Source organism: Lycorma delicatula, chromosome 6 (assembly GCF_047948215.1).
Source record: "Lycorma delicatula isolate Av1 chromosome 6, ASM4794821v1, whole genome shotgun sequence".
Lineage (NCBI taxonomy): Eukaryota > Metazoa > Arthropoda > Insecta > Hemiptera > Fulgoridae > Lycorma > Lycorma delicatula.
In genome coordinates, this window is record NC_134460.1 from 89085818 (window position 1) to 89098132 (window position 12315).

Consider the following 12315-nt stretch of genomic DNA (forward strand, 5'->3'; position numbering starts at 1 on the left):
ATTATATTTAAGAATCACAATATATAATATTATATAGACGGTATTCTTTTTACCTCCATAAAATCTACAATAAGCACAATTTTTATCCAAGACACAATGATCTTCTATTCTGATTGGGTTTGCTTGAGTGTTTTTGTTTGTTGGACTTTAATGGTGCCACAATGAATTTGTTGCTTTATTAAAACAAGATTGTTATCTGCCTCTTTTATTCTGTGGTCCAAAAATATGTGTGCAGATCCCATCTATTTATTCTTGCGTGTACCAGTAAATATTTCTGGGACATTTCAAGTATATGGCTTACCATAGCCTAGTTTTCTAGTTATGGTTGTATATACTATACTCTGTGAAATTTTGAAAATTCAACGATGTGATCACTTACCCTGAATTATCTGTCTTCTTAAACTTTTTTACATTCACTTGTTCAAAAATGTCATTCTTCTTAACATCTTAGATACTAGGTCCTTTTTTCAAAAACATTTACATGGGCTTTGTTAAACTTTGACTTCACTGCCTTAACGTTTCATTCACTGGTAGTGGCGATTATCCCAAACATCATTACTGCTATATAACAGCAAACAACAGCAGACTCCTGAAAGACTGACTAATAAAGCTAGCTGTATATGAATGATCTGATACATAGTTGCCAATTGCTTGTTAGTAACTAACACTTTCATTTGACATATGCTTCATAATCAAAATATAATTTTTTGAAATTTTTAATTATTATTAAGATAATATTTTTGTTTCTTTAAATAGATCCTGCTAAAGTAACATTCACACCGACTGTTCAGTACCTTCCATTTCGATTGGCAGGTGTTGTACAGTGTTACATTAAAGCTAATCCACCACTACAGTATGTCACATGGACAAAAGACAAAAGGCTTTTGGAGCCTTATCAAACCAAAGATATTGTCATTATGAATAATGGATCCCTCCTTTTCACCAGGGTATGTATATAAAAATATTGAAAGAAATTACATTACTATAATTAAGTTTTTTTCTTTTATGTAGATTCATTGTGAAATTATGACTTACTGAAACTATATGCAGGATTTCAATATATAGTATCTTCATATTCTTTATTACTTTGCTGTTATATTTTGTTATTGCCAGATTACTATTTGATCGACCGTGAGTGTTGGATTTCATAACATCAGTGATGTACAGTAAGGTAACAATAAATAATCACATAGAATGAGAGGTTCATGCTATTAGTTTTTTCTTGAAAAATCCAAATTAATTGTTGAAATTTACCTTCAAATTTGAATGGTTTATTGGCTAAATATAAAAAGTGATGTAATACAAAACAATGGTTTCATTTATTTAGAGAAGAGCTAACAAATATCAGTGATGAAGAGTGCAATAATCAACTAACTCTATATATTTGATTTGAAGGAAAGAATGAATATAATCATGAAAATTATGTTTTTATTTTCGAACATTCAATAAATATTTTAAAGATGTGAATAATTTCCACTCAAATAATAGCAACAGCTTTGTAATTGTGTAAAATGTATACAACCTTATTGCAGTTTGAAATATCATTCATTTAACAGCATATAAGTATCAAACTTATATCAAACTTATTATCTCAAACATCATTACTGCTATATAACAGCAGACTCCTGAAAGACTGACTAAAAAAGCTAGCTGTATATGAATGATGATACATTGTTGCCAATTGCTTGTTAGTAACTAACACTTTCATTTGACATATGCTTCATAATCAATGATATTTCTTTATATTTTTCTTCAAAAATCAAAATAAATAGTAGTGATGATGTTGATGACAGGATCCATCTACCACAATAAATGAATTTAAACATTAAGTATGTTCAGAATCATAGAAGAAAAGCTACTGAAACATCTTCAGCAGTTGTAGTGACAGTGAGAAGTTGCCACAGTACATTCCACAATGATCTGAAAATGAACCGTATTTATCAACATATTAATTCAAAATTGTTGCCAGCAAATCAGTTTGTACTCTTCAGAATGTACTTTGTGCAGTGCAATTTAGGCCCAGTGGAACCTTACTATATTCTCCTTATTTAATGCTAGCTGATTTTTACTTATTTCCACATTTGAAATTGGTCTTGGAAAAAAGTGAACAAAGACACCAACACCAATGAAGCAGCTAAAATAAAATTCTAACAGTGGATTCCAGAAATGTTTACAGAAGCCCCATTTGATTAATAACTAAAGTGTGTAGTTGCTAGAGGAATCTGCTTTGAAGGAAGTATGATGTCAAACATGTTCATTTATGCAGTGTTTGTAAGAAAAATATATTCAAAAAACTTTCTGAAGTTACCTCATTTAGTAAGTATTATTGTACTTAGCTCTAGAGTTATAAAACGTCTATCATCTATTCAAGGGGCATTCAAAGGGTCCAAAAACTGTACATTGCTACCCAAAAAGATCATGTTCAGACCATTTGATTGTATGATTAGATAAAACATATATTTGAATATATATATTTATATATATATAAATTAAATTCAAAAAATGATGGGAGTATGCAGCAATACAGATGTGCAGTTAAGGCTGCAGAAATGTAGGAATATGGATCACTACTTTTATGGTTTATCAAAATAAGTAGGATTTATAGCTATGCGTAGTTAAATACCCCATATTCTTTTACTTTTTTATTACTATAGATTGCCTTTTATTGTTATATGCTATTTATTGTATAAAAAGATAAGAAAAACAAGTAGAGTGAGTGCATGTAAAAGGCCACTGGTTGAAATATGCATAAAGAAATAAAAAGCAATGATTACATCTAGAATATTTAACATAATATTTAAAAATATTATGTTTATGTATAACATTTATTGTATTATTTTATGTATATAAAATAATATTTTAGTGCAGAGTTATATAAGAAAATAAATTAAAAATTTAGCATGCTGTGTCATCTTATTTCCATTACAGTTGTGTTTCCTTCTTGATACCTACCTAATAGATGTACCACATGATTTAAATATATTGTTTATTAATAATTCCTGAATTGTTTTATTTCAGTATTCTTAACAAGCATCAATGAACATCTCTTCCCTGTAGCATATTTTTATTTATGATCCACATGAAATTTTTTTTTGTGGTTGAATTAACATATTTTTGATGGCAAAAAGACAGTCACTTATTTATGACTTCATGATGTTAGATAAAGTAATAATAAAACTATTAGTGTGCAATAATAAATAACTGTTTTATACTGAGGTGCAATTAAAATAGAAATACTCAACAAAAAAATTCTAGGTGTATTATACCATTAGAATGGTTTTATTTACCCAATATTAAACTAAGCATTCTTATTTTTGTATTGACAGTGTAAAATGTAAGAGTGAATAGTTATCAGCCAAGACTGTTAATACACTTCGTTCAGGGTTTTAATCTTTCAATAAGGAAGATTAAGGAAATGTGTAAAATTTATTTCAATGTTTTTCTTTTTGAAAATCTAAATTTAAAAAATCCTGCTCATAGGTTCAGCATCATTGTAACAGCTCAATATTATAAACAATAATAATAAATTAGTGAAAAATTGTGTTCTGAAAAAAGTTTTGTTTTTGCTTTAAAGCTTTTTTTTGATTAGATTTTAGTTTATTAATTTGCTTAGAGTAATTTTGTAAACTTTGCAAAATCATGTATATAAAGGTGTAATATAATAGCTGCGTAGTGCACTTCTTTAAAGCTTATTCATTCGCTTATTATTAGTGATTTGTATTATTTACGATGTTAACTTAATATTAATTTGTTGAATAGAGTGAAGAAATTTTTAAGTATGCAGTATTATTTTCAATTTATTGTGCAGTAATATTAAATTTTGTCAGTAGCTGGTTCGGATGGATACGGTTAAATGTAAATATGTGATAGTGTAATATAAATTGCAGCTGTTTGTTTGCAGCCAGGACATGAAACAAAAGACAGAACAGTTTGTGCTTTGTAAACTGAATTACCACTTAGCTAAACAATACCTATACTCTGTTTTCGGTCTTACCCCTTTCTCTTTGATTTATTTACTTTCCTAATCTTAACTTCAACTCACTTCATTCTACTCAGAGACAGAATAGTATCAAATGTGAGCATGTAGTATAATTCTCTTCAGTTCAGTGGATTAGGTTTTCCCTTCATCAATTGCTCATTTTCTTAGAATTTAATGCTTTCTATTCAGTTTTATATAATACATGGTTGAATTTCAAACATACAGTAATTCAGATTTATGTTATTTTTCATATTTTATTATTTTAGAACATCATAATGATTTCTATAGTATTGAAGTACTGATATTTAAAAAATTAACTTTTTTTAAATTAATAATAGTATTAAGTTTTTCTTCTTAATTTTTTAAACATTCGTTTCTATAATTTTGTTTTTTAATTCCTTTTTCTGAAGAAATAAAGGTTTTATGACCCTATAAAAATTTCAAATTGAGATAAAATCAGATTAACTATTTTATATGTACACCAGTAAAGATACTGTATTATTTTCTTGTTGGAGTAAAGGTAAAGCAATAACAAAATAATATTGTTGTTATCTTAACAACTGGTGAAATAGATAACTACTATTTATTGGGTATAACATTTATAATAGAATATGAAATGACAAGATTGAGTACACACATATTGGAACATTTCTAATATATTTAAAACTATTGAGTTTTTTATTATATTCCTTTTATAATGTGTGTGTGTGTTATGTGCATGCGTACGTGCATGGTAATCTGCTACAAAAAAGTTACTCTGGTGCTACAAAAAAAATATAAAGACAAAATATTTTACCCCTTGGTTTTCCACATGAGTTTATTTTATGTTAATTGATTTGTTTACATTGTGCATCTGGTAAATAAGTGTAATATGAAGAATTTATTTACTTTTCTACATTATGGAGTAATCTGTGTGATCCATCAATTAAAGAAATATCAAGCTGATTCTGATTCAAATCTAAAAAAGGTTTAAGTTTACGAAGTGAGATTGGAAAATATTATCTTGAATTCAAATGTGATTATAATGAAGGTGATGATTAGAAAATGGTACATGGCATATTCCATGTTTTGAAAAAAAAAGCAGTTTAACATCATAACTAACATTTTGGTAACATCTTTGTTAATAATTTTAATTTATTCCACTATTTATATAATACAAGTGTAGCTAATATTATATAAAGCCACCGGGTTTGTCTAGTGGTGAACGCGTCTTCCCAAATCAGCTGATCTGGAAGTCGAGAGTTCCAGCATTCAAGTCCTAGTAAAGCCAGTTATTTTCACACGGATTTGAATACTAGATCGTTGATACCGGTGTTCTTTGGTGCTTGGGTTTCAATTAACCGCACATCTCAGGAATGGTCGAACTGAGAATGTACAAGACTACACTTCATTTACACTCATACATATCATCCTCATTCATCCTCTGAAGAATTATCTAAACGGTAGTTACCGGAGGCTAAACAGGAAAAAGAAAGAAAGCTAATATTATATAAAATATTAATAAGTATGCAAGAAATATAAGTCTTGAAAGCTTAACCTTAAAGCAAAAAAAGTTGAAATAAAGAAAGTTAAAAAAAACATTGTAATAAAATCAGCTAACATTCATGAAAACAATGACATTATGTAACTTGTTGCTCTTGGTTTATGTCAAAATGCTAAACTAGAATTTTGTGAAAATTATAACAAAATGTGTGATGCTAGTAAATTTAAACAATTAGGTAGAAAATGTTGGTTTAAATTTTTTTTCCACCTATCGCTTCAGTTTCAGTCCCAACTGCATAATTTTGATGTTATTATTTGAAGATTCTAAAAATGTTAACTTGTGTTGATTCTAAAAAAATAACTAAATTTAGTAAAATAAAAATTTTCTAACTTTTTGTTGTCAAGCATAATTTTTATTCTAACCTTTACATTGCCTCATGTATGGATTTCTCATCAAGCAATCAACTCTTTGAATGCAGTCTGTGTGAAAGGAAATATTTCCAAAACATAGTATCAATTTATCAATATTTTTGACAGTTAATTTTTCCTGGCATCCATGCACATTCATTACTCATCAAAAAATGTTGTGTATTTAAAATAATAATTAATACAAACTGAGTTTCAAAATAGAATGAGTATCTCTTAATTTTGGAACTAATCTATGTTAAAAAAAAAAAAAAAATCGGTGCTGAAATTTTGTTTCTGACTGCTAATTTCATGAAATAATAACATGTTGAGAAAATTTTGTGTTACTAATATTTATACCATTTGAAATAAATAAATTTAATAATAATTTTGATTTGCTTTTTGCAAATCACTTTGCATGAATGTGAAATTGTATAAACAATTTAGTGAATATATATCTTTTTATTTTTATTAACACTCATCAGTATTTCAATAAATAATTCTATATTACAGCTTCAGGTTTAGTAGGATTAATTTTACAAACATAAATAGGGATATTTAAACTCAGTAGACTGTACATTAATTATTTAATTATTCAAGAAAATTAATGGTAAGAGAGAACCATTCCCTTTTCCAAAATGAGTTTTAAACTTATGCTATAAAAGTCAGTAACCTCTAATAATAATCAGTTTACAACAGCAGAATAATTGTAGACACAAAATACAGTATTTGATAAATTATAAACTCTGTAACAATAAAAAATTCTAATCTATTAATATGGAATCATTTTAATTTCAATATCTAAAACTTACAAAAAACTTTTATGTAAGTTATTTGAAACTTAAAAAGAACACTCTTCTACATTCAACTAAAATATTATTTGTTTGATAAGTTACAGTTTAATTAAAATTTTAATTTATGAAAGTTAATTCATAAACAAGAAAGTGGATTTGGATTAAAATCTGCCAATTGATTTACTTTTATATTATTTATGTAAACTTTATCATGAATGAGGTACAGAAGATGTCTAGGTTCTGGGTTCCTATTCTCTCTTGATGAGTAGATTGTCATTTTGCAATACTCACTACATCCCTTTTTATCTTCCTTTATCTTTTTCCTTCTTCCACATCGTCATTTGTGTCCATAGTAGTTTCTTCATGTTTCAAATGCTGGACCTAGAGTCGGTGCATTCTTACTACATGGTCATGATGCTGTCTTTGGTCTGTGTAAGAAACTCTTTTTGCAATCCATTTACTGTTTAACAAGACTAATTGCTGAAGAAGTGTCTATCAAGTAAAGCTATGGTAGAGTCTCCTAATCACCCTGCTTATATATATATACAGAGCGTTTCATAATGTTCTTCGGAGTTTCTAAAATTCATTAATAAAAAACTATTTCAATCATAAGAATAAAACAATTACTGTACGAAAGAGTACTTCAAATAGTTTTTTCCACATATACTAGGCAGTTAGTAAACCATTTGCTCGCTAGGCATTGACAGTAGAGAAAATGGCTGCCACGGGAAGCGAGAAGTCGTTTTATGTGTTAGAATTTCACTTGTCAAAGTCAGTAATTTCTGTGCAACATGCGTTTTGGTTGAAATTTCATAAGAAGCCACCAAGCGACAATTCAGTTTGTGCATGGTAAACAATTCAGTGAAACTGGTTGCTTGTGCAAGCGAAAATCAACTAGTCGTCCATCAACCTCAGAAGTTAATGTCGAACGTGTGCGTGCAAGTTTCATTTGCAGCCAGTCAAAATTGACTGCAGCTGCAGGCAGAGAATTAGGAATTCCGAAAACAACAGTGTGGAGAGTTCTCTGTAAACGTTTATTATGCAAACTGTATCATCTTCAATTAATCCAGCGTCTTTCTGATGTAGATAAAACATGTAGGCTCGAGTTTTGTTTACAGTTACAGGAAAAGATGTTGTTAGATGAAGGTTTTCTAAACAAGATAATTTTCAGCGATGAAGTTACTTTCCATATTAGCAGCAAATTAAACTATCATAACGTGTAAGTTTGGGGAACTGAAAACCCACACACTTATGTGGAACACATTCAGGATTCTCCGAAAGTAAATGTTTTTTGTGCGATCTCTCGTGAGGCAGTGTATGGGTCGTTCTTTTTTATGGAAACAACAGTAACCGGCTTGATATACCTGGATATGTTACAATTGTGGCTTATGCCTCAACGACTTCATTTTCCGGCAAGATGGTTGTCCTGCCCATTTTCATAACGAGGTTCGACAGTACCTTAACACAACATTACCTCGGCACTGGATAGGATGTGCGTCTGAAGAAGACCAACACATTATCCTGTGGCCACCAAGATCACCAGACCTCACGCCATGTGATTTCTTTCTCTGGGGTTACGTGAAAGATGAGGTGTTTATCCACCAATGCCGCATGCTATTGCTTAGCTAAAGGATCGCATAATCAATGCAATCAACTCTATCGAAAATGACATGTTAGAATGACTTTGGCAAGAGCTAGACTTTCGTGTTGATGTGTGCCGTGTCACCAGAGGAGCACATATTGAACATTTATAGATTTTAACAAAATTTGTTAGAGTCCCTGCATCACCTCGTACAACTTTCACTTAGGTAAGTGAAATCCTTTTTTTGTACTGAATTTTTGTAATTCCTAAGAACATTATGAAACTCCCTGTATATATATAAAACATAGCATTGATTTAATACAGCAAACCTAACTGTTGCGGAATAATACATCACTGTGGAAAAAAACTATGAATATTAGCAGGATCACAAATGTCTACAATCCATAATTTCTTGAGAATTATAAAATGCATCTTAAAGGATTATAAGCTGTTTAAGTTTCTGTTTGAAAGAATTAATATGTACAATATTATGTTTATCTTCAGTTAATAAATTCACTTAACAATATTTTCCTACATAATTATGATGATTTATTTCAATAAATTTCTTTTGAAACATCTGTGTTAGTGAATTTATAAATGAAGGATATGAATATTATTACTTGTAAATATGTTTTGCATGCTGTTTTTGAAGCTACGAGTTTGTTATACATTCAGCTGCCTATTAATGTATTCTAAAAAATTTTGTGTTTATTTTGAATTTTTGATCTGTTCTCAAAATTTTTAACAAAATTTAATTGTATTTAACTGAATTTTGTTCCATACTGTAAATTTAGTTATATTTATGGAGTTACCCCAAAATATAACTAAACTATAAGAGAATGTATAAATGTAAATTTTTCTCAGACTTTAGCTACATTTTTATTATTGCCAAATTAAATTGTTATTTACTATTGCTCTTGGTTGCAGAATTATAGGAAAGAAACAAAAAAAATTATTTTCTGAGATGGTATTGAAACATATGGTACATACTCCATTAATCTATGTAGTTAATTTTAAACAGTAGATATTATGTATATAAATTATATTTTGATAGGATTTCTATTTGATATTGATAATCTGTTAACCATTAATTTTAATTTAAACTTGCTTTAAGATAATAAATTTGTGTATAAGCCTTCCCTAAACAATTTTTTTATAAATAAAATTACTTTACAGGTAAACCAGAATCATCAAGGCAGATACACATGTACACCTTATAATGCTCAAGGTACTCAAGGCTCATCTGGACAGATGGAAGTTTTGGTACGTAAACCACCTGTATTTACACTAGAACCAGATCCATTATACCAGAGAAAAGTCGGTGAGACTGTTGAAATGCACTGTGATGCACAGGAAGCAGAAGGCACACAAAAACCAAATATTCAGTGGCAGAGGGTAAGTCAGTAAATAAAAACTTAGGTAATTTTTGTTGCTGCTAAATTTTTTCAATTTTGTTATTTTCTTTTCTGTATTTACCTGTGAATTTTAATATATTTAGAATTGCATCATAATCACAGCTTATCTAATATTTTACTTTGTCGACTAATTTGATCTTGTATACTACTCCCCTATATTTAAACATTATGCAATAATGAAAGATTAAGGTAAGAAAGATTATAAATGATGAACATTTGTTAATGGATATTTGAAAAGTATGAATTATAAAACTGCTGTTTATAAAGTTTATATATGTTAAATAATTAATTTAACATAATAAAAACAATTTATTAAAATAGAAAAAAATGGAACAGAAGAAGTAAAACTTATATGAAATTTCTGTTTGCATACTTAGCTGTCAAAAAAACTAAAACTACACCATTCATCACAAAACTACATAAGTCATTTTTTAAAGATATCTTGCACACTTATGAGTACACATTCTTATATTCATGAGTGCAAATTTGCTGTAACATTTCTATGAAGATCGCTTCAATCTCTTTTAAAACTTTGCCTTCAGGTCATTTATGGTATTAGATTACAAGAGAATACTCAGTTTTTAAAAATTCCATAAATTACACACCAAAGGATCTTGTGAAAGGCAAATAATATTGTCATTGGATTATTCCATGTCTAATCAACAAGCCTCACAACTTGATCATCATATTCAACAAAATTTAGGATTTATCATATCTATAAAGTGATGCAAAAAGTTTTTTTTCAGATTTTTAAGTCCCTCAGTTTTTGTGTAGGTACTAACTTTACGTAACTTTATGTTTAACTCGTGTTGGCTGGCACCGAATTCAAGAATAGTTATTTGGTATAAATACTTCTACTTTAGTTAATAAATAAAAATATTTATGACTTTTTAGTACTATTATTTTTTGAAGTCTGTTTTTTTTTTGTTATCAGTAATTGGAAAAATAATAGTGGTTGGCTTCAGTGACCACGATACACTAAAAAAAGCAACCTGATTATTTATGTAGAATATTACATTAAGTTATATGTATGTTTATTCATCTGCTCAAAAATTGGCTTTATCTAGCCAATGCTACCACCAACTATTAATAAAGTGTATCCAATATTAAAAACATGTTACTATTGAATAACATATCTGTTGAGGTATGGTATGGTATTGGCTAGTTCTTTTACTCTTCAAAAGCAAATATCTTAAATTATTAATTTACCAGTAAAACTTTTAAAAAAATTGTTTGTCTTTCTAATTGTAATCATGATTAAAAAAAACATTGTTTCTATTGTATTTAATGATTTTATTATTATTATTATAATATATATATATATTTTTTTAATTTCTTTACTCAACTTTTATTTTAATTTTATTTCCTGTATTTAAATACTGTTGAGTATACATTTGTGTGTATTAAATGCTAATTTCAGAGAGATGGACAGCCTTTTCAAAGGAATCGAGTTCGAGTAACAGGTGGTAATATAACAATAGAAAGTCTTCGGCGTACCGACTTTGGTTTTTATCAATGTGTAGCAAGTAATGAAGTAGCAACGATTGTAACTGCGACCCAACTAGTAGTTGAAGGTACTCAGCCACATGCCCCATATAATGTATCGGCCACTGCCAGTGAATTTGCAGTGACCTTATCATGGTTGCCTGGTTATAGTGGTGGACCTGATTATAAACAGGATTATACAATATGGTCAGTACATTTCTGTTTCTATTTTACATAAGCTTTAGCATTACAAAAACATCATTATTTTATTTCTCATGAGGAAATTTGATATATTAATATAACTTATATAACAAATAAGTAATTTACTTAATTGCTTGGTTTAGAAGGAATCACAGGTACATTCTGGAACATTAAGGAATTCATGTCAAATAAACTTCACCTACTGAAGATTGGATAGGGAGAAAGCTATAGAGAAGTAATATGACTGCTATCCTGCAGAGTGCTAACATTGTGTTCTGGGTCTATATAAAATCATATCTTATCAAAAAATAAATACCATCTGCTACAAATTAATTGAAACTTAAAATTTAAGAAATAGTTTTTTTTTGCTGACAGAATATTACGTAAAATTAGAATAAAAATTATTTATTTTTAATCTAAATAGGAATAAATAAATAATATTTTATAGATAATTTTTTTTTAGACGTATTAAATTAAGTTAAAAATAATTGCATAAGGACTTGGGAAAGTAACTTATGTTTTAAACATAGGGAGTAAGGAGTGGAGATTCATTGGTGCACTCTCAGCGCACTAGTGAGAGTAGTACTCAATGCACAAAACAAATGTTCTAAATGTGTGAAGGTTGTTATATAAGGTTTAAGTATAACTGGTTCCTTAGATCTCTCTCTCACTCTTTCTCTCTCCCTCTCTCACCCTCTCTCATTTCTTCATGAAGCGATCACAGTAATGCTTGAGACTACTTTTTGTGCACGAGTTCTTAAACCTTTTTTTGTAAAAATATAAGATACATCATTCATGTTTCTTGGGCATTATAACAATAAAAGTAATTTTTTTACGATAAGATTGTTTCATATATAAAAATATTATTTCATGATGTTGGTTTCATATACATTTATAGAAAAAAAATTAATCATTGGAATAAATTTACAAATTAAAGCAAAAAAAAAATTGATATACTATTTCTGTCAGGAA

The 12315-nt window shown here is 28.6% G+C and overlaps 1 protein-coding gene across 1 annotated transcript in view; it reads left to right on the forward strand.

Moving 5' to 3' along the window:
* tutl (immunoglobulin superfamily member turtle) overlaps nucleotides 1–12315 on the forward strand; it is a 569464-nt gene that overhangs the window by 469640 nt on the left and 87509 nt on the right. The window contains 3 exon segments of the mRNA XM_075368048.1: nucleotides 757–947; nucleotides 9419–9637; nucleotides 11078–11349. Coding sequence (XP_075224163.1) covers nucleotides 757–947; nucleotides 9419–9637; nucleotides 11078–11349 — 682 coding nt within the window.